At 40.8% G+C, this 24341-nt stretch overlaps 1 protein-coding gene across 3 annotated transcripts in view; it reads right to left on the bottom strand.

The window, feature by feature from the left end:
- TBC1D14 (TBC1 domain family member 14) overlaps window positions 1-24341 on the bottom strand; it is a 97523-nt gene that overhangs the window by 35011 nt on the left and 38171 nt on the right. For 2 of the 3 annotated variants that reach the window (XM_050947608.1, XM_050947609.1), the window contains exons 4-6: window positions 10261-10379; window positions 3007-3089; window positions 1286-1403 (exon numbers count right to left, since the gene is read on the bottom strand). In XM_050947608.1, coding sequence (XP_050803565.1) covers window positions 1286-1403; window positions 3007-3089; window positions 10261-10379 — 320 coding nt within the window. Of the gene's footprint in view, window positions 1-1285; window positions 1404-3006; window positions 3090-10260; window positions 10380-14567; window positions 14717-24341 lie in introns of those variants that run through there. The other variant, XM_050947610.1, reaches the window with a different exon arrangement.

Raw genomic sequence — 24341 nt, 5'->3', positions numbered from 1 at the left:
AGGGATGCAGGAAATATGTCTGCATTGTAGTTTAAATGAATTATTATTTAAAATTCTGTATTCATATGCCTAATTAGGAATCTATTTGTCAAAAAACATATCCTGAATCTTTTTTGTCCTCTGTATTGTTACAGATATACTTGCTGTCAGGTACTTTGAAATAAATTACCAAAATAATTGAAGCTGTCAAAATAACACAATATAATCATGCCAAATAAAATATGCAGAATTTTGTAGAACTTTAAAACATTGTGTACAGAATTTTTCATTTTTTGCCACACAATTCCCCCAGGAGTAAAAGTTCTGTTCAGTCAAAGTCAAATAAGGAGAAATGAAACAAACAAAACCCTTAAAAACAAAAAACCCCAAACCCCTGTTTTCACAACTAACATTTTTTTAAAAAGATACAGTGCAGGCAGTTAGCATGCCTAAAAACATCAATATCCTGCCTACCACAACAGCTACATTCAGCTGTTCACATTTTTTTGTTTTTTTAACTATTGTTTTCTCTATTACCCCCCCACACACACTTAGTTTGGCACACACAATAAATTAAGAGGCTTGGTCATACCTGTGCGTAAATCTACAGACACATCTGGGAGTACACTATCAAAAACCCAAGCAGTCATGGAGAACCAAATCCTGACAAATGGATGGCTACAAGTGTTATGTTTCCTAGTAGTTTTCTAACAGAGGTCCCAGTCACCAACCACTCCCTGATCTTAGATTATTTTTGAACATCACTGATGTATACAACATGCTGAAAAGGTTAGAAGAAATGGACAGGAATTAAAATTCCCACACCAAGAACTAAAGCAAGATTTAGAAACTCATTACTTTTCATTAACAGCAGTAAGAGAAGTGGTCATTGTGATGAAGCATGTCTCTGAAACATGGGTTTTATTCCACATGCAAAGGAGACCATAAATTAATATGCTCAAGCTAGTTTAAATTATACGGCTATCTACAACTGTAGTCAGGAAACGGATGGCTACATGGGTCTATATAATAGTACGTTATACACATAGTTATGTTCAGTCTCATTGTCTAATTTCTAAACTCTATTAAAGGTAATAAGAAACGGAATTAACAAAATCCCATATACTTTGGCAGCACCACCTAAATGCCTTCCTTAAACAGACCAATTCCCTTTGCAAGTCACCTTTGACAGTTATACACACTAGCTTCTAGCACAGTTGAAATAAAGTAATCTTGACTAATCTCTTAATTTCTGAGGATATAGGAAGTTACCGTTAAGCACAACATAAAACATACTGTGTCTTACATTGTTTCCCAGTTAGGTAAGATGTCATTGTTCCAAATTAAAACTGCATTGCCAATGCTTTCTTCCAGTCTACATCTTTCTTCCAGTTGTTTCTTTCGCCTCTGGGCTTCTTTAAGCTCTGAAAAAAGAAAATTACAAAGTCAATAAAGGTAATACTTAAAGCTAAGGGCCATTAATGCTTCATGGCCATAAAAATTCAACCTGTACATGCCTGTAATCAAATTCACCTGCTCAAGCAATTTCAAAGAACATCTTAGACACACTACAATTTTCAGGAGTAATGTATTTGTTACCAGGGCTGCAGAGAAGAAATGGAGTTGGAATGGCTGTAGAGAGAAATGAAGGTGAGCCTTAATCTTTAGCTGGAGATGAACAACATGCATTTCTTTGGCCCTATACACAATGTAGGAGTGCTCGTCCAATAAGCATAGCCTGGATGGCATACTTGTGCTCAAAGGGCAAAAACTGCCTACAGTACAAGCAGAGAGAGGCAGCATTCCCCGGGATTGATGCCTGAGAAATGGACCCAGTGATATGGTGCTGCATGACCAAAGGGAAGATTACGTTTACTGCTATGCAAAAGACACTAAAAACCCCTACAGTAAACACTTTCAGTAGAGGATTAAGAGCAAGTACCAAGCAGATACTTGGTTCACATCACTACATGTGGTCCTAGGCATGCTGTCCAGCAGGCTGGACATTATCTCCAAGGACTTGGACATGAACAAATACTCAGAAGATCCAGTCTCAGGTTGTCCATTGTTACATACTCAGTTTTCTTACCTGCATTGGGAAATGGTGGTGGGCAGTCAGACCTGGAGTCTGCATGGCAGAGTGAATCCACTATTCACAGTGCCAGATCCACCTCGAGTTCACAGCACAGCAGGGGAGAGACTGAGGTATTTCCACTACCAAACAACTGCAGATAAGGAAAACCACTAGCATAGCCTGGGGCACATATACCCATGTCAGTGAAGAGGACAGAGATTACAGTACAAAATCAAAAAAGTGCAGTGTTTTTGTAAAAATTCCCCTCAGAGTATTTAAGCCATGGGATGTTTTTTGTGACATGTACTGACAAAGAACCCTGTACTCATCCAATAAGATCCCATTTAAAAATATCCCACCTGAGGGATGCATTTCATTATAGTTCAGTATTAGAAAGCAATTAAATACAATGGCCAATGATTTTTCAGTGGGTTTGTGGAGTCATGGAATTAGTAACTGCCACACAACTTTAGCTCTTCTCTGGAGGATTTTAGTTCCTTTTTTGATAAATAAACCATCTGGGGAAAAGTGTCTGGATTCCTCTAGTCTGAGGGGCTGCAAAAGCACCGTAACTGGCTGGTGGATAATTCCCCCAGATCAGCAGAGGCTGTATACTTCTTCCCTTGCAGCCACTGGCCTAATGGTAATCTCCACAGCCATTTGGAGATGCTGTACTGAGAACAGGCCACAGGCAGCCCAGTTCAAGCCGCTGTAAATTACAGCAGCCTATAGGCTACTTTAATTTATGTCGTGCTCCATCAGCCCACAAACTGATCTAGGACCCGAGTAGCGTAAGGATGATTTAAAACTACCTTTGCCCATGTTCCTGGATTGTACTTTCTATAAGGGACAGCACTGAATCTCTGTCATATTAAAGGGCAGATATTGAGGCAAGTATATTTTTAGATTTAACATCCCTTTACGTTTCCTGATGTTAAGAGTAAATCCATCACCTCTTTTTTTTGCTTGCACCACCATTTCTTCGTATTGTTGTCTATGTTTCTGTGCTTCTTCTGCTGGTTTTGCAGGGAGGTTCCTTGATTAAAAATATAACATTTTAGTTTGGCATTCATAACTTCAAAATCTCTGGGCAAAGTAAGGAGGAAGCATAATACCGCTACTTGTCAGTTTTTGGGGGAAATTTTTCCACAAATGAGAAAAAAAAGAAAAGAAAAAAACAATCAATCATTCTACACAGAAAAAATGCTGAATAATTTCCTTTTGTTTTGTAATTTGAGCACTTTTTTCAATGAACACACTGAATAATTTTCGTAAGCCAATAGAATATACTGATGCTTATCCAATTTACGTGTTTAAGGCTGCTATACTGAATCAGAGTATTTTCTACAGCTACTTGTCAAGGAGGCAAAATTTTAATTCTGTCTACCTTGTTTCTTCCTGTCACAGATCCTCAGTACACAGACTCCGCCCACACTCCCTCCTTTACTTGTGCAGTCACATCTCCCAATTCTAACTAATTCTCTCCCTCTGCTCTCAGCGACCTTCCTCCCTATTTCAAAACCTTGTCTCTAACTCCTCTCCTCACTCCTCCAGTGGCAAGGGTCCCCTGTTTCTCACCATTACTAGCTAATCACTGAACCCTAGGTCAACAATTTGGTGTTAGTTCAATTACTAAAAGCCCGGATTATATTCTCACTGCACAAAAGCACACTGTCAAACAAAGATCTTTATTAAGTTAGAGTTAATGCTGCTGAACTAATCAACATAACCATTATACAAAATATACTACAGCGTTATCCAAGTATTAAGACAGGAAGTGACTAATATGTTTGTATGTATTCTATTATCCTTTATAGTTTATACATTTAGTTAACACTGACATGTGGCATTACCACCTCACTCATCTTGTCTCTCTAATTCACCTTACACATTCCTGTAACAACTCTTGCTCAGCTATCTACTCTCAACATACACATGTTTGAACATCCAAGTCATTAATTCCATAATTATTATATTTGTGATGTATAAACTCCAAGCATTCATAAGTATGTGTCTTGTGGCTAAGAGTCAAAGTTGTTATAGAAATGGGTAAGATGAGTTTTCATGCAGCCATGTATCTTTAACCACGTATATGAAACCACAGAGGTAGTAGATTATTCTACATAAGTCACTTCCTGTCTTCTTAATACTTTGCTTTCTTACAGGTGATGCTGTAGTTCGATAAGTTGCATAATGGTTAAAAGGGAAAAACAGGGAAGATAGGGAGTACACAGCATTCACTGAATCAGCAAATAATCCCATGTAAATTTGGGGGGGGGAGGGGGAAGGATCTTCTCACTTACTTAACCTATGCCTCAGGTATTAGCCATACAACATGCGCCATGATTAAGGTTCGTGCCTTCTGAGGGTGTTAAAAGTAGAGGGATGCAAAGAAAACATAAAAATGTAAACTTGTTGTTCAAGAGTTTTTCTTCAACTTCCTCACTCCCTGAAGTAGGCCCTTGGAAGGGGAATACAGATGACCCGCAGGCTGTGCTCTTTGAGGAAGAATAAGTATGCTGTACTGAGAGGAGAGACAACGGCAACACAGCAGAATGCCTAGGCCACTGCCAGTACTGGAATATCAATTATTTTGTTTATTGCCAAACAAAGGCCTGTAAGGCCTTTTGTAGGAATTTAGCTTAACTAAGGCAAAGTTAGGAGGGAGGGAGCAGCAATCACAAGGAGTGAGCCTAACTCTGTGCCCTTCCTGATACACTGGGGTAAGAATCTCTGAAAAACAGAAAGTCTCTCTATATTTGACTTCTGGTTTGTGTGTGTCGGGACTCCTGAGACTGCAGACTCTGCAAAAACACAGCTGTATAACCAATGGCTTAAAAATGCTTGCTTAATTGTTTTTCTTGGACATGTTGATATAATTGTAGCAGTTACTAACAAAGGGGGTAGACAGGTGGAGGGAATTTGGATTTGACTATCTGAATGTGTCTTGCAATCTCCAGTGATAGGCAGATACCTGAACACTCGAACCTTGTCATTTGACCATCCAAGACCCCTCCAGACCATGGGTAACTATTGTTTGGGAGTGCTCTATAACTTATTGTATTTGTATGTACTTGACACTAAATAAAGCAGCAGCTTTGAGTGAAGGCATTCCTGTGAGAGTGCAGGAGACTAATAAAGTAAAGGCTTTAAGTGAAAGCACTTTACTTTGTGCAATTCATGCCAACCATCTAGCAGATGGAGGTGCTAGGAAATAAATTAATGGAGACCCAACATCACCTTGCAGAGAGTAAAATTACCAAGCATTCTGAGTTTAGGGAACCTCAGGTAACAGTACCAAAGGAGATGTCCATAGACAAAGCTTGGACTAGAGCATAATTCCTGGTGAAGGTGCATATCGATCCCCAAGTAGCTGCTCTGTATATTTCCGTAAGAGTGATTCCCTGTATGGAGGCTACTGAAGCCACGGGGGTGCTCACAGAATGGTCCCTGATGATTTGAGGAGAAGGGGCTTTCATATGATCATAGCAAAGGATGATGCAGGAGAAAATCCTTTTAGAGAGTCTTTGGGGGGAAAATACACTTTCCCCTTCATTCTTTCAGCAATAGCCACAAACACCTTTGGGGACTTCTGAACGGGTGCTATTCTGTGTAGGTACAAGATTGGACCCCTATGCATGTCCAAGGAATGGAGTCTTGTCTTCTCCATGCTGTGGTGAAGCTTAGCATAAAACACTAGAACGTGAACAGTCTGGTTAGGGTGGAACTCAGAAGGTCAGAAGGCTTCAGGTATGAACTCTGGATGTAGCTTCAAAGAAATCTTGTCCTTATATACAGTTTTTCCCCAAGGTAAGTCCATCACAAGGACCCCCACACTCCCCAACCCTTCTAACAAAGGCAACTGCTGTTAACAAGGCAACTTTCAAAGAAAGGTACACAGGGGGAATAGAAGGCCAAAGGTTTGAATGGCAGCCTCATGAAAACAGAGAAGACGAGGTTCAGATTCAGACAATGACTGGTTTCAGAGCTGGAGGGGGGAAATGTCCTTTTGACACCCTTCAGTAACTTTGTATTAGTAGGATGATTAAAGCTTGAGTAACCCTCCACCTGATTATCAAGGACGAAGAGTTATGGCAAGAAAATCATACACCAGTGGTTCTCATCACTACACCAGGAAGGCATCCCCTTAGATGCCTGGAGAAGTAGTAAGCCAGGCGCTTTGTTATGCTGTGTTGAGACATTCCAAAACATCACCACCCCCACCCTGCCACCATTGTTGGAAGATGTGCTGTGTTGTGGATGGGTGGCATTCCCATACCTCGTCCATGTGTAAATGCCTGCTGAGGCTGTCTGCCAGGGAATTCATCACCCCTGAGATGCGTACTTCTAAAAGTATGATTCTGGGCCTGATGCAAAAATTCCAGAGGTGGACTACCTTTTTTTTTTTTTTTGGGGGGGGGGGGGGGGGAGGGAAGTGTGGAGAGGGGAGAATCTTGCTCTTCCCTTCTTGTTTATATAATAGATGGGTGGTTGTCCGAATGTGAATGGACTGAATGATGGGTACAAAGCCTACAAGCCATTCCGAAACAGCTCAAAACCTGAATAGGTTGATATGTAGTCTGGAATCCTGAGGGGACCAGGTACCTTGGGCTGTCTTGTCCTCAAGAGGTGCTCTGCATCCTAGCAGGAAGGCATCCACGATGAGTCACTTTGTAAGTGCTGCAGGAAGAAAGAGGGTCCATACACATACTACATGGTGTTTGGGGCATAGGTTGTCCATAACTAGATCTGAAGGCACTTTAGTTGCATTCATACAAATGGAGTGACAAAGGTACACAGAGCCATGTGGCCTAAAAGGATGAGGCAGGATTGGGCTGAAGAGTGAAGGCTAAGACAAAGCTGGTTGATGAGATCCCTCATGGGGAGGAATTGGTTGTGAGCTAAATAAGCCCTTCCTGTGACTGAATTCCACCCCAATTAAAACTGTGGTTTCTGTGCGTGTCAACATGAGCTTGTCTAAATTTACTTGTAGTTCTAATGAATGAAATAGTTGGGAGTGCAGTGATGGTTGTTGCTTGTACCTATTGGAAAAACTGATCCATGAGCAGCCGATCAACCAGGAAATATCAGTCTTCCTTGTCTACAAAAATGTGGCCACCACTGCAAGAACTTTCATAAACACCCTTGGGGCCATCAAGAAGCTGAAGAGGAGCACCTTGCATTGAAAGTGCTCTTCGCCCACTGTGAAGAGCAGAAAACTTCTGATAGCAGGGGGAATATCCAAATGAAAATATGCATCTTTCAAATCAAGGGCCATAAACCGGTCACATGAGTAGAAGGAGGGTATTAAAAGGCCAACAAAGTTCCTTGAGAAAAAGTTCTTTCCTACATGAGGGAGTGGTATGGGCTCTATTGTCCCCAACTGAAGGAGGAAGTCAACCTCCTGTTTGAGAATCCTCTTATGGGAGTGGTCCTTGAAGAGAGATGGGTCAGAGAACTGGGAGAGAAGCGATTCTAGCTGGTAGCCATTTGATACAACATCCAGGACCCATTTGTCCATTGTACTAGTGCACCACATCGGAAGAAAATGGGCCAGGCAATCACTGCAGGGTGTGGTAGCAGGCATTGTGGAGACTGGCTGTCGAACCTCAGCTGGGACATCAAAAATGACTTTTGAAGAGGTAGCAAAGTGAAGGATGGTGATGCCAGATGCCTCTCTCACTGCATCCTTTAATTTCTTAGGGGGTTCATACATCTGCTGTTGAAGGAAGGATGAAGGCAGTGATCGACGTTGAGAGAGAAGAGGCCTGAAGTATTTGCTTCAGAGGTGGCAAAGTATAAACATCCAGAGAGTGGTAGGTAGCTCAGAGTGGCTATCCTCAAAGGAAAATTCCTCCATGGTGATTTGGATCCCTCAGGGGAACCGCAAGGCCTACAGGCACAAAGTCAGTCTCATGACTACTGAGGTAGTCTTTAGAATGACACTGTCAAGGGATGCCTGGAGGGAAGATTCTGCAACTGATTAACCAGGATAACCAGAACCAAAGTCTGCAATCCTGAGGGTGTTTTCTAACGTTGACAGCTTGTTGTAATTCAAAAAGTCACACTTGAACAACAAAAGCATGATAATTCGCCATTCAGAATGCTAAGCTAGCTCAAAAAATCTCTTCCTTCCAAAGAGGTCAAGTCATTTGGCTGTAGTGGATTTGGACTGGTGTAGCTGAGTTCTTTCCATAACAACCTGGACCACCAGGGAATTGGGATTAGGATCTGAAAACAGGAATTCTGCTCCCGTGAGGAGAATAAAGAGGCATTTCTCAGCCCTCTCTGCTGCCACCTGTGCCCAGATGCCAATGTGCCAGTTCACTGTGGCAGGTTCCATGATGGCCTCATTAATTGGGGGTGCCAGTTTAGAAGGAACCATAGCCTAGAGGATGTCCAGGAGCATGTGGGCTGCATCCTAGACCTCTTTCAGTGGAATCTGGAAAGAGTCTGTGATTCTCCTAAGAAAGGCCTGGTACTGTTTAAAATTATCTTGGGGTGAGGGAAAGGCTGATAATACTGCCTCACTGGGACAAGATGAAGAGAGTGACGCAGGTGGCTCTGGTAGCACCAGCAGTTCTGGCCAATCCTCCATCCACTGCTCCTGTGGGGACTGCAGTTCTCCATCTGGTGGTAACCACTGCTGGGTGTGGAAAATAGGGTCCTCATATGCAGGTGCCCAGAAATATGGAGCCCAGGGGCCCAAAAAGGATGATGGGCTGCGCTGCTGGGGTATGGAGGCAGACCCCACAGTGGGTATCATTGGTCCTTGGGCCACAATTGCTGATGGTGAGAATGCAATGGCCAGAAGAGTGGATCTGGAAGCCCTGTCTAGGTTGATAGCTCTATATCAGGCATCTGGAGGGATGAGCATCAGTTTGTTTTTAATCGAATGAACAGTCCTGCCCCAACACTATATAGGAGTGGACACTTTAACAACATAACATATTTTACGATTGAACACTTATACCTAGCACTTAATACAAGACTGGACCACTGTTCTGTATGTGCAAGAAAAATACTACATGCTTTAGCACAACCACAGCCAGACAGCTTTATAAGCTAAGGCCTGGACTCCACTAGTGGGGGGTTCAAACTAAGATACGCAACTTCAGCTATGCTATTGGCATAGCTGAAGTCGAAGTATCTTAGTTCGACTTACCTGGCCGTCCTCACGGTGGCAAGTTGACTGCCACGGCTCCCCCGTTGAATACGCTTACCCCTCCTGCAGAGGTGCAGTATGGCCGTCGATTCAGGGACCGATTTATCGCGTCCAGACGAGATGCGATAAATTGATCCCCGATACATCGAACACTACCCGCTGACCCGGCGAGTAGTATAGACATACCCTAAGTAACTAACAATATATTAGTAGACAATTTGATATGAGCTATTTTCACTGTCATTAAACAGTGGAAATGCACTTGTGAAAAATATGTAATATTATTCTACATCAGGTTTTGTTTTCATTTACTCTTATCTTTAAACTGCACACACAACTACTTTAAACAGACTATTTAAAATTCAGCTTGCCATGGTGATTTAGTTTTCTTTTATCTGTTTCTGCATGCAGTAAAGCCAGACATTCAGCATAAATTCTCCCAAAAAAAGCATACGTAGAAGTAAGAGACAAACCATAATACAGTTCTTTCCAAGAAGTCTGATATGGGTTTGGTTGTATAAGAATACTTCTGTGTAAAATGAGAAGGATAAGCCAACGTATCAAGTGCCTGACAGCCTTCATATTGTGACACTGAACCCACCACAAAGCATTCTCTGGTACACTGCTTCATTATTTATGAGGACTGGACATTTGCTGTACCAGGGACACATTACCCTTGCTACCCTCAGATTCTTCAGCAAGTGCTTGTTAATTTTTTTATTCTTGGGTTACCTTAAAGATAAACTACTTAACCACTCATGCTTGTAAGCTAATTTTTTTTTAAACCACCACTACCACCAGTGTTACAGTAATTAGTTCATTTTCTTGTATACAAAAAGATTGAAACTTACAGTAAAGTAGATTTTATTAATTTGCCTTAGAAATATGCCACTCATTTATACAGTAGTTTGGAAGGTTTTTTTGTGGTTTTTTTTTAAACTCATCTGCTTAAATAATTTATAGTCATAAAATATGCGCAGTGAGAAAGGTTTTTTCATCCTAAGTTTAAGAGGCCTCTACTATGGTACTATGCAGAACTTACGCTGGCCTGTCTTCTAGAATAAGCGCTGTGGTGGAGAGGGGTTCAAAGTCAAGATTTTTCCTCACATTCTGTTTAGGAGAGAGTGGCTTGTGAGCTTGTCCAGTTTTTTCTTCATATTCCTGCACAACAAGAATATAATTGGTTATACTGATGGAGAATATCAAAGCCATGAACTGTATTGCAACAGCTACAGAAACATGCAAGATGAGAACACTTACAGGAAAACTTATGAAACCTTTCTGTACAATCCATAATCAAACTCCAATCATTATTTAAAAAAAAAAATGTCTTGAATCAAAGTCAATAGTAATCCCCCAAAGTGAAGACAACACTTGAAATTGTATTGAGTAATGGTCTAATTCCCTTCATTTTAAAAAAAATGAGTCTAAATTTACTTCTACTAGTAATATTTTAAAAACTCAAGTTGAAGACACTGTGTATGAGCTGTTGCTAAGAGGAATACTTGAATATGCTAAACATTTTATGCTCATCTGTAAGATTTGATGAAGTGCAGAAAATAAACTATTTCATGACTGCAGACTTCCAAACCAAAATTCTTTAAAGCAATAAACACTGTCTTTATATCTTGCTATAAACTATTTCTCCTACTCAAACCATTTGCAAATATACCCAAACAGAATGAAGAAAAGAGACTAATTGTGGCTAAACAGAAAATCTATTTATTGCTTATTTCATCTTGAAATATTGTTTACACTAGGCCAAAGGTTCTAAACTTTAAGACCCAGCATAGTGCCATGTCTAAAACACAAACCACCTTAATATTTTTTTAAATGTAGTTTTAATGGAGCCTTATTCTGATACACCAACCCATGTACCACCCTACTATGGCACGTGAACCAGTGAGTTAGGCATATCACCAATGATCGTATTCTACAAATAAAGCTAATTTTAAAATGTTCACATTTGATCAAGCAGTTCTATGAGGAAAAAAGGCAAAATTATAAATACTTAATGTATGGTAAGAATTTAACACACCTCCCACCTCACAAATGCAACACTGTCTGCAAAATCTGAGTGCTATAAGCAAGTAATTTGCGGGTGCATCCATGAATAGGGTTTCATCCATGAGATTCTTCTATATTCTCATTGATGCAAACTTCTTCCAAAGAATACTGAGAGGCTGCGTTATTTATTTTAAACTACAACGTAAACTATATAGAAAACCACTAAGGAAATATTTTTAAAAGGCCCTAGTACAACTGAAGTAGGTTGGTCATTCAGGATTTCCAAAGTAGGTTCCTAATTTACTGCAAGGCATGAAAAGTACTTTTTAAAAAAAAAATGCAGCATCTTTGCTTTCACTGCTGAAACAGATGCAGAATAATGTGACAGTGTTTTAACTGTCTACACACTACAGACCACATTAATAGAAAACTGCTACATCTGTGCTGATGGTCTGCCATAGCAGATAGCTGCAACACATCAGAAAAACATTTTTAAACACTCTGCCTCAGCTGCGTGTATAACCATTAATATTTGCACCAAGAGGAAAGCCAAAGGTCTTCTCCCAAACTCTCAATCCCTTATTCCTTCATGCTTCTGCCATGATGAATCATAGAAAAAAAAGTTATTACTACATGTAATCTGGACCTAGTATCTGAGATTTTAAAGGAATGAGACATGGGGGGCGAAAAGAAGTAGTTGGAAACCACTGATGGGGAAGACAGGACACTGCAGGACTCTGGAGCTGTTAGGCCAAAGTTAGAGGAATCTCCAATTTTCCTGATTTAGGAACACAAATTGCCTCACTAGGTTAGACCCATAGTCTAAGATTACCAATACCACATGCTTCAGAGGAGGATGCAAGATACTCTGCAATAAGCAGTTATTCCTTAATCTGTGTATATGGAAACTTTATTCCTAAGTCCCTTCTCAAAGGTGGTTTCTGCCCCCAAAGCTTGAGGGTTTCTATCAACTGTGGTGTATACAGAGGTATGTGTTTCCTGTCTCTCTCCCCCCCTCCAAAGAACAAGATTCATGTTTCCACAGCTCTATGAATGAAAAGGAAGCATATTACGATCCATCTTGAAAATCATGGTGCTATCATGAGGTCAATTTCCAATATATGTTAAATAATACTGTTGTATTAGTTTGACTTCCAAGGAGTAGCAGCCATCAGACTGATTTAAACTATCATGAACAGTATTTATGTATTGGCTATTTAAGGGAGCAAGTTTGTACTGACTAAGCTCTTCTCTATGCAAAACTATATCCAGAGAGTAGAGAAGAGGTACAAAGAAACGTGCCAAGGGTAGGGACACTAACAGATTACATACTTGGAAACCCAAAAAAATCAAGTTGCTATTCTTAAAATTTTAAGAACCCCCTGGAAAACTACTGATCTTAACTGAGATAGAAATGTATTAAAAGGCACAATGCCAAAACATATCCTCAATTACACCATCAGAAATCTGGAGTACATCAGTTTTACTCAGTTGAATGAAGCTGTTACAGCCAAACTCCACTCCCTCTCTCAATTTCTCTCTATCAATTACAAGCCTGCATTTTATTCTTATACGATAACATTAGTTGTTTTTGAAAATTAACTTAATCTGCTTCCAATGGCCACCTGATCCTTGTTCCTAAATTTACAACATTTTAATTGTTTGGATTATTACTAATAGAAAGCACATTAAAGTTAAGAAAAAATTAAAGATGATGTATGGAACTCATTACATATTGCTCTTCCTAACGCATACACAGAAGACAGACTAAAAAAAAAACCAACACAATTTTAAAAAGGAATGAGAATTAAGTGACCTGCTGGAATTTGTGAAAATACATGTTTTAGAAAGGGTTTGCATTCAGTTAAAGAGTGACTGAAAAACAGAACTGCTTCTGGGAGGTTTAAGGGACTTTACACTGTGTTCTGGAGTGGAGATATTGTTTTCTGTACAGAAGAACCAATTTTGAAAATACTTGATTCACACAAGACCCATTTTTTTCCAGCCCAACATCTTTTTCCACTGCACTCACACAGTTACTATATAATTATTATATTGAAACTTTAGAGGCTACTTTGTTGTGGCTATTTAAGATGCTGGCTTAAGAGATACTATTATTCCACCCCATCTAAAGCCCAAATCCTCCTCTTCTATATTTTAGCAAATGTCTTTGGATGTTTTACTGAACACTACAGTGTAAAAGAGACCAGTGAACTTGTATCATCATCAGCATGCTCCTAAAATGGGAGTGGCACATATTATAAGACAAGCGGTATGAATTGTCAGTAGTATTTTTACCCTTTCAAGCAATTTCCAAAAAGGAGTAAAAAAATGACAAAATTTGACAGTCAATAGTCACTTATTTTAATATATTTGTTACGTTATTAAAAAAATCAGAAGACAACATCTTTTAAATAATCCTCACATTAATGAGCAGAGGATGCAGTCTCTGACATAGCATACTCTGAAGATACAGTTATGAAGAAGATTCTGAACTCTATGCAAATTCACATTAAAAATATTTGCTAATTGAGAGTGTAGGAAGATCTGTACATGCAGACATACTGTAGCTAGCAAACACCTCTTGAATTGCTGAACAGCTCTTAAAATAATATTTTCATTACGCTTACTGGTTTATAAATAAATACAGGTTAAGGGGTATTAAACCAACATAGTAATAGACATGTGCAATTAATATAGGATGAAACAACCATTTGAGACTTGAGTCTCCAAATAAAACTTAAGGTATGTGCCATGACAGCAGGTCTACTTTAAAATTTTAAGTGAGATGACAAAAACAGTTCAATAATAACATGCACACATTTTGCTTGCTTTACACCTCATTACCAATAAAGATTCTGAAGCATGATGCATAAGTGGTCTTGAAATTTATATTGTGTATTTATTTTGAAAGCTACTGAGTTAAAGACTAAATGTACCTAACATCTGTTTTTATCTTGCTAAAGATGAATAATAGCCTGATTTATTTTTCATTTAGCAGTGGCATTCTCTTAGTCGCCACCTTCATGAAGACACAGTATTTCAGTGTATTTCATGGCTAAACAACCTTGCTCTGCACAAACAGAAAATGTTCTCCTTTTGAGAAGTTGATTTTACATATTTTTAAAAAGGATTTTAATTCCTACAAAAAGATTATCTTAAGGTTTACATTTCTAACTATGCATTTGAAAGTTACTTTCAAGCCTATTTTGATTTTACTAGCAATCAGCATAGTAACAGCTTACCATTCTCTGTGGTGGTGCTGCAAATAATACACTATTTTAATATACTGCCTAAGATGTTGCATACATTCCGAGCATCATGTCTGATACATTCACTCACCATGAAAGCCGCAGTTCTTCAGAGACAGTTACACTGGAACCCCATTTCACCTTACATCATTTAAAGCCTTGCTGATTCAATAATATAAAATTAAAGACCTTCATTGTCTTGATTCCACAGAAAAACTACTGAACATGCAAACATCAAGGAGATCAAACAAAACTACAATTTAAAAGGCTATCATATGTTCCTCCCTCTTGCTTTATTTCTCTTCCACAACCAAAGCTGTCTGCAGTTGAACGCTCGAACACTGAGGAAGCAAGCTGCAGCAGTCATGTTAATCGTCTGCAGATGCAACACATCCAATCAGTTCTCTCCTTTTCCTCCTGTCGTGCCTTAATTTACAAAATGCACACAAAGGACAAGAGCAGATCTTTATTCTACAAGCAGCTGCTCATTACATCAATGCATTGAAGCTATCTGATAGTACAATCTCTAATTGAACAAGAAAGCAGAAAATATTTAAGAGTTAAGAAAAATTTAACAAAATGTTGCTGCATTTGGTAATGTACTGCAAATTCAGTATATTTTTAGAAAGCAAAAAGGACAATGCTCAAATTCAACACCTTCTATCCTGTGCCTCAAATCTCTTAATGTACCTCTAAAGTCAATGTGCCATTATTGAATTGCAGCTATGTCTAGGGTGTAATTGGGCTTCCATTAAATGCTAGCAGTACACAACACAAGGCTTTTCATCTTTCAGATTTTAGTTATTGTTTATTCTCTAGGGAGCGAATGTAGCAGAAACTATTCACCTGAATGTGTTTCACAGGCATCCTAGGCTAGCACTGAATCCAGGCTCAAGATAAAAATGAACTCCAAATAACCAAGGAATGGAACGCTTCTACCAAAAATCCCCCATTCCATTAATCTGACATTAAAACTGTAAGATCAATCACACTGAAGTCAGGAAATTTAGCTTTATGGTTTCCATAACAAGTGTAATTTGGTCAACTTGTCCCTAAATATATGTACTCCTTTCCACTCAATGCCTATCCATGCAAAGAAAAAAAATAAGGTAGGCAAGGTAATATATTTTATTGGATCAACTTCTGTTGGTGGAAGGGACAAGCTTTTGAGCTACACAGGTTTGGAGAAGGTGACCAGAGTGTCAGAGCTCCGCGTAGCTCGAAAGCTTGTCCCTTCTACCACCAGAAGTTGGTCCAATAAAAGATATGACCTCACCTACCTTGTGTGTCTCAGACTTATATCCTGGGACAAACATGGCTACAACATTGCAAACATCTGTGAATTAAAAGGTGGTCTATAAAATAAAAAATAGAATAATGCCTTTTTATTTCTTCACGTGGTATAAATGCAGCATGAAACATTTTTGGATTTTTCTGCCTTTTTTTTTTTTTTTAAAAAGACTTTGAAAGTGTCAGGAACGTCACATCTTGTCCTCTATTTTTACTCGATGTCTTCTTGGAAGACCAGAGAATTGGGATCTCTCAGTGTAAGTTCCCTCTAAGCTGTGTGGCCATGCAGCAGCCTATTAAATGCTGTGCAGGTGTTCAGGGGTGCCACTGAGAGAAATGCCCCTCCCCTGGCCCAGATCTGCAGCAGTTGGGGAGAAGTGCCTATCCCACGGCTGGAGCTGCCGCCGTGGGGAGAGATGCTCTCCCGCAGTCATGGAGCATCCTGCACCGCAAACCCCTCATCCCCAACCTCACCCCAGAGCCCATGACCCCAGCTAAAACCCTCACCCCCAACACCTCAACTCTCTGCTCCTGTCCTGAGCACTCTCCTGCACCATGAACCCTCACCCCCTGCACTCCAACCCTCTGTCCCAACCCTGAGCCCCTCATCCATGGCCCCAACCAGAGCCCACAACCCTGGCTGCAGTCCTCACCCTCCCAACCTCTCAGCCGCACCCCCACCACATGAATTTTGTTATGTGCACCAACATGGAGGTGATGTATCACACTGAAGCACATAACAAAACTCATTCCGCACATGAGTGGGAAAAGTTAGTGGGAACACTGCTCTCAGTCCATAATCAAAAGGAAAAGTAGCTTTGAAGCATCAAAACAGATCCTTTTTAAATTGTCTGTATAGTATTTAAATTGAAGATTTAAATAAAGAAATATAAAAGACTTTCAGACAATCTAGTAATTCCTTCCTCTCTTAAAACTTCCCTTCCTTAGTGTCATCCTACTAGACCCCCAGGAAAAACAAGTAAATGGAACAGAACTGATTAGACGGCAGGAGAGGTCACCTAATGACACAAGAACTACTCTACTCCAGACAGAGTGCTGTGTCTAAACTGGAAAAATAAATGGTGTTTCAAAACATGTTAGCTAACATGAGTTAATTAACCTGTCTTTAAACAGTTTACAACAGAATAGACAATGCAAAGGTGGATTAGGGTTTTGTGGGGCCCCTCCCCACTCCTTCTGCCGGCAGTCATCTCCCCAATGCACCTCCCGCTCCTGACAGGGAAATGGACTCAGGGCACAGAGGCTTCCCCTGCTCCCTGGTAGGAGCGTCGGGTGGACAGAAGTCCCCATACCCCAACTTCACTCCCTGGCAGGAGCACTGGGTAGGCAGAGCAGGTTGGGGCATGCCTATTTTTCTGGGACCCACCAGTTGGCCCATTGGCTAATCCACCACTGCGCTGGTGATGTTTAAGAATGTATTAGCTGGTCTTAGTTTGATAGATTCTAAACATAGTAATGATGACACTGATGTATATAGATTGGCCCCATCACCATAACATCTGAGTGTCAAGTGGTCACTATCTTGGGGAATAAATCTTTCTTGTGCAACTCACACGCAATAAATGGATAAATTTTAAACAATGATTCAGAAATGCTAATTAGGTATTCAAGAAAGTATGTGAAGCAACAGAGCATTTGAAGCAGAAAAGCTTTCAGTGTGATACCTGGATATCCAAAGTTAAAAAACTTTACATCAGGTATGAATGGCATAAGCATACAGAACCAAACTGAAAGCTAAAATCATGATGAGAAAAGCATGTGGGCAATAGTCTTCCTGTGGTAAACCTTTGTGGTTTCATCTCCTGCAAACAGACTATAATGCAGCTCTTTTTGAGGTTGAAATATACAGGAGTTGTCAACTCAACAGGACCATCATCAACCAAGGAACTCTTCCATCAATAATGCACCTTTCAAAGAGTTCATTTGGCAGAGATGGAAACCTGATGAAAATGAAAGGTACTGCTATGGAGTTAAAAATATGTCACGTGTTGGTTTAAACACTTATCTGAACATTAATAAGGGGCAGCTGGTAACACTACTTTTAGATTGTTTAGCACTATAAAACATTGAGGTTGCCCATCCAAATACATAACAATAGAGTCTTTAGTTACATAATCCCATGCTACTTTTTCCACAATACACCTTCCTCATTCAGAATACAGGATGGCTGCACAAGAAGAAGAATTAAGGTTACAGAGACAATTGTAAACTTAGCATTTCCTAAATTTTGAAGGTTTGACTTTACAATCATAACGTTGTCTCACTGTGCGCATCCATCTGATGTCTCGTGTCTTATATTTAAGTTTGTAAGCTGTCTGGGCCAGGAAACAGCCTTTTTGTTCTATATTTGTATAGAACCTAGCACAATGGAGTCCTGATCCATGACTAGGGCTCCTTGGCACTATGGTAATACAAATAAGTATTAACTTTCTTTTAATGTAGTTTTTTGGATAGAGAGATGAGAAAGAACATTTCAAGTGTCTACTATAAAACGAGATCAAAAATAAAAGAGAGAAAGCATGTAGGTCATCTATTCAAGAAGACAATTTAAAGTCTGATCTTTCAATTTTGTTTTGTTTTCAAACAAGATGTAAAGGAGCAAAACCAAAAGCTATTCTCAGAACTGCAAATAAAGTTGATATTATTGAAAAACTAGATAGACTTCATCCTAGTAGTCTTTACAGATTCTGCTTATAAACAAGACCATTGTTATGGCTAATTAACTGAAGAGCTAATAGAAGTTATTGAAAATGATAAAAGGAAAACAATAGGATGCAAACTATTTAAGTTGACAAGGAACAGTAACTAGCACAAAGTGGACAGCTAATCAACATAGTTAATCAGAGAGCAACAAGGCTCAACACTACACAAAGCATCAACCATCAAGGCAAGATTAATGACAATCTAGACTAAACTTAGAACAAGGGATCTTTCTGTTTGACTTAAGATCTATTTCCTAGCCTAAATAAAATTTAAGGCTGATAACTAGAGCTCTCTGGAAGATTACATTGCCATTTCATGGCATATTTTTGTTCTGCACTGGAACGAAAACAAAAAAAACCCTTTCAAAATGGTTTCACAAAACAACTGTGGCTTCTAACATGTATTTCCCAAACTGAATGACAACTCTCTGGGAAAGGCATGTAAAGAACTGGAGGCAACTGAAGACGACTTATCAGATGACCTACTAGAACAGAGGTGGGCAAACTATGGCCCGCGGGCCACATCCGGCCCATCCCCTGAGCTCCTGGCTGGGGAGGCTAGCCCCCAGCCCTCCTCCACTGTTCCCCCCTCTCCCACAGCTTCGGCTCACCCCATTGCTGGTGCAATGCTCTGGGTGGCAGGGCTGCTAGGTCTTGCTGGGCAGCGCAGCTGCACAGCCAGCCTGACCCAGTACTCTGTGCCGCGTGGTGGCATGGTGACTCCAGCTGGGCAGCACAGCTGCCTGTTCTGGTGCTCTGGGAGGCATGGCTGTGGCACTGGCGGTCCAGGCAGAGCGGTAAGGAGGCAGGGAGCAGGGTGGGTTGGATAAAGGGCAGGGGAGTTCGGTGTGGGGGTCAGGGTCAGGGCCGGCGCTTCCATTTAGGCGACCTAGGCAGTTGCCTAGGGCACCAGGATTTGGGAGGGTTGCATTTTGCCGCCCGCGGTGGCAATTCGGCGGCGGGGGGTCCTTCCGCGCTCTGGGTCAGCAGCAGCAATTCTGCGGCAGGTCCTTCACTCGCTCCGTGACCCGCCACCTAAGTGCCCTGAAGACCGGGTGCGCGGAAGGACAGCCTCCGCCGCAGAATTGCTGTCAACAACCGGGAGCGCAGAAGGACCCCTGCCTAGGGCGCCAAAAACCCTGGCGCCGCTACTGGTCAGGGGGCGGGGGTGTGGATAGGGGTCAGGGCAGTCAGAGGGCAGGGAATAGGGGAGTTGAATGGGGGCAGGGGTCCCAGGGGACAGTGGAGGGCAGTCAGGAGCAGGGGTTTCAGGGATGGTCAGGGGACAAGGAGAAGGGGTGGTTGGATGCGGCAGGGGTCGAGGGGGGCAAGAGTGGCAAGTCAGGAATGAGAGGAGGGGTTGGCAGCAGGGGGAAGTCAGGGGCAGGGGGTTCAGGGGCGGTCAGGGGACAGGGAGCATGGATGGGGCGGAGGACCCAGGGGGGCTGTCAGGGAACAGGATGGGGCAGGAGTCCAGAGGGGACAGTCAGGGCAAGAAGAAGTGGGGTCGGATAGGAGGCAGGGGCTGGCCATGCCTGGCTGTTTGGGGAGGCACAGCCTTCCCTAACCGGCCCTCCATACAATTTTGGAAACCCAATGTGGCCCTCAGGCCAAAAAGTTTGCCCGCCCCTGTACTAGAAGAACGTGCGACAGTAAAATGTACTTTCAACACAGATTAAGTAAAGACTCCACAGGAGATTCTGAACTTTATCTCAAACAAACTGCACTTAGTATTTCCCAACGTTTACCTAGTATATCACAGCTTCATAGATTCTAAGGCCAAAAGAGACCACTGATCATCTCCTCGTACCCCTTTTACACCTGGGGGAATTCTGCACCAAAAAAAAAAAAAAAAAAAATCTGCAAATTTTATGTGTCAAAATAATGCAATATAATCACACCAGTTTCAGTTGTTTTGGCAAGTTACTTAAACTACAATACAGAAAAAAGTCACAGTAACTATTCAGCATGTCCTGAACACATGAAAGTTAAAGGTACAAATACTTGGAAACTAATACCCTGCATTCTAGTTATAATCCTGGATTTTAATTTAAATTACTTTACAGAACACCAAATAGGGGGGAAAAAAAGGTAGAACGTCATTTTTAAATGGCTCAGACTTTCAAAAAAGTTACACATACACAGCAAAGTCATACAGTTTTGCTAATCATTGTCCTGAACCTAGCTAGGTACTTTGGGAAGTGCTTGGTTCGGATTGTCCTGACATTTTATTGACTGCGTGGTAAATGTTTATTTGCCCTCAAAAGTCTTTTTTCCTGTGCCATTTGAAAAAAAAAGTGAGAAAGCACATAGACCTTCCTAGCCGATTCCCTTACTGTCATTCATAAGGCTTTACACCACTCTGGCATGGCATGGGCCTTAGAATGGGAACAGTTAACAACAGAATAATTAACAATGTTACTATGCATATAGGTTGCTACATTTCTGCCTCAGAGAATGAGATCAATTAACCAGCAACATTGGCAAAATGTGGGTTTTTTACAAAAGCTATTTGCTTTAACTTCAGAACAGTTTTCAGTAACATAATACTAATATTTAATTAAGTTTTTTTTTTCAATTCTCAAGAAGTTACATTTTACTAAGCAGGCAGGCTGCTACACTTCCGTCTTAGGGACAGAGCCTTCCTCCCGCATAACAGAGAGACCTACCCTCCTCCACACCCCTGGAGCCGCAGTATCAAGAGAGGAACAGAGTGTCTCCAATTTGTTGGCTAGTCCTGTCCCCTGACGGTAATCGATGTCTCCCCCACAGGCGCACACACACACCGAGCCTCCCCCACACAGTGATTTTCATTTCTGAAGCTGCTCCAAGCACACTGGAACAGATGTGCTGCTTGGGAAGAGACACTCATCCCCCCACAGATTTCTTTTGTTTTTATGAGTGGGTGGGGGAGCACAGAAACGTAGCCCATATGAATTCTGCACCTCTACATTGGCGCAGAATTCTATCAGGAGAACCTCCTGTATAGCACAGGCCACAGAACTTCCCAACAATACTTCCTACAGCACATTTTTTTTAATAAAAATATCCTATCTTGATTTAAAAATTGTCAGTGGAGAATCCACCATGACTCTTGGTAAATTGTTCCAAAGGTAAATTACTCCTCATTTTTACACCTTATTTCCAACCTCAATTTGTCTAGCTTCAACTTACAGCAACTGCTATTACATCCTTCTTTGGTAGATTGAAATCTTTGTTCCCCATGTAGGTATTTTCAGACTAATCAAGTCACCACTTATCTCCTTTTTGTTAAACTAAATAGATGGAGCTCTTTGAGTGTGTCACTATAAGACAGTGGTTCATAACCAGGAGTACACGTGCTGATAGGGGTACTCAGAGGTGTTCTGAGCGGTACAGCAACTTTCTAGATCAATGTTTTTGAACTTGGGGGTCACAGGACTGGTTTTGGGATGGTTGCAAGTACAGGGCCAGTGTTAGGGAGAGTGGCAAGAAGGGCAACTGCATGGGGCTGCACGTCACAGGGGGCCCCATGAAACTAAATTACACACTTCAGCCCCAGGCAGTTGGGATTGGGCTTGAGCCCTGGGTGGTGAGGCTCAGGCTTCACACTCTTGATAGGGTTACAATAATCTGAAAAGGTTGAAAACCACTGTTACAAGGCATGTTTTCTAATCCTTTAATTCTTCTCATGGCTCTTCTCTGAACCCTCTCCAATTTATCAACATTCTTCTGTGTCTACTTCTGGTGCCTACAGTTCAAGCACTCCAGAAGCGGTCACACCAGTACCAAATATCTAGGTAAAATAACTTCTCTACTCCTACTCAAGATTCCCCTGTTATGCATCCCAGAATTAAATTTGCTCTTTTGGCCAGAGCATTAAACTGGGTGCTTATGTTTAGCTAGTTATTAACCACCAACCCCAAAACTTTTTCAGAGTCACTTCTTCCCAGGAAAAAGTCCCCCATCTTCTAAATACGATCTACATTCTTTGTTCCCAGATCTATACACTTACATTTAGTCATATTCAAGTATATATTGTTTGTCTGTGCCCAGTTTACCAACCAATCTAAACTGCGCTGAATCCATGACCTGTCCTTTTCATTAGTTATCACTCCCCCAAATTTTTGCATCATCTGCAAATTTTTTTCAGTCGTGATTTTATGTTTTCTTGCAGGTTGCTGATAAAGATATTAAACAGCATAGGGCCAAGAACTCCCCATTGCAAACAGACCTGCTTGATAATTGCCCATTTACAGTGGCATTTTGAGACCTATCAATTAGCCAGTATTAATACATTAATATGTGTCACATTAAAAAAAATCAGACTATACAATTTAATCAAAGTGTCATGCAGTCTCAGTACATTACCTCAACACTATTACCTTTATCAACCAAATTTATAATTTCATCAAAAAAGTTTCACAGGATCTATTTTCCATAAGCCCTCATTGACTTGTATTAATTACATTACCTACCTTTAATTCTTTTATTCAGTCCCTTATCGGCCACTCTGTTGTCTTGCCCAGGATCGACATCATGCTGACAGGCCTGCAATGACCTAGGTCACCCCATTTACCCTCTTTAAAACTTGATACAACATTAGCTTTTCTTCCCATCTTCCAGAACTTCCAAGACTTAATGAAAAACCAACATTAAAGGTCCAGCGAGCTCCTGAGCTAGTCCTTTTAAAAGCTCCTGGTACTGGAATCTTATAAGCTCATTTGTAACTTTAGCAAACCCTTTGTAACTCGCCTTTAACTCTTTAGTAAAAGAGTATTTTGCAATCTAATTACATAGGCAGTTCTTCCCAGTATTGGGGCTCCTCTGCTTCTTCTTTTACGGTTTAAGCGTTACCCAACGCCTGGAAGAATCTTCTGCACTAGATAAGTTCCACCCTGGGTATTATGTGAACCCGAGTGGTTGAAGACACTTGCCAATATTTCTACTCTCTCTATGAATCCTCCTATGGTCATGATCGTGCTCAAAATCCAGAAAGATGACTGATGTGTATGCTGGGGGAATAATTTACATTGAACGTAAGGGATCCAAATCTCTGCATATTTAAGAGGTGTTTGTTCACTCCATATTATAATAATATGGTAACACAAACCCTACAGTTATAGACATATGCTGGGTTCCCAACTCACTCATAAGGCCTAAGAAGTTTTCCTTTAGACCAATTTCCATTCTTGATTTTAACCCTGAAGTGATTTACAGCAGAAGGATTAAGGAAAATACTTTATTCTGAAGGAGGGAGCTCATACTTAAAATCCTTTGGTTTATTTAGGGGGTAGTTACAGAAGAATTATAGGAAGGAATTTAAACTACCTCTCAGGGCATGGCTAAAATCTGTCTTCTCTCAATATACATCACTATCCTTGGAGTAATAACTTATTGCGTAGGACCTTGGCTAGTTACAGCCGACTCTGCAAACAGACTAAAACAAACCAGCTGATTCATGCAGTCACACCCTTACAACATACCACTTCCTGATAAGGAAACCGCTTTAAGAACACAAGACGAGTACAATTCTGTTCTCCCCTACCCTACAGGCTTTATATTCAGAGAGGCCTTGGGTGAAATCCTGGCCCCATTTTAAAGGGAGTTTTGCATCATCTTCATTGGACCCAGGATTTTATCCATTGTCTTTAAATGACTCTCCACTCACTCACCCACCCAGTCTGGCTGTTATACAACTTTTGACACATCGGTTAGCCAGTTTGACCTAACAGGCTTTTTGAAGGTAATTAGTATTCAAAACTGATTAAACAGGTGTGTGTTTTACATGCACTAACAGCTTGTCTACACAAAATTACACCAGTTTTATTCAACTGTTTATCTAATTTCATTTTTAAAGACAGTGCAAAACC

Source organism: Gopherus flavomarginatus, chromosome 3 (assembly GCF_025201925.1).
Source record: "Gopherus flavomarginatus isolate rGopFla2 chromosome 3, rGopFla2.mat.asm, whole genome shotgun sequence".
Classification (NCBI taxonomy): Eukaryota; Metazoa; Chordata; order Testudines; family Testudinidae; genus Gopherus; species Gopherus flavomarginatus.
The sequence above is the reverse complement of the archived record's forward strand: the minus strand, read 5'-3'. Positions and strand labels throughout refer to the sequence as shown.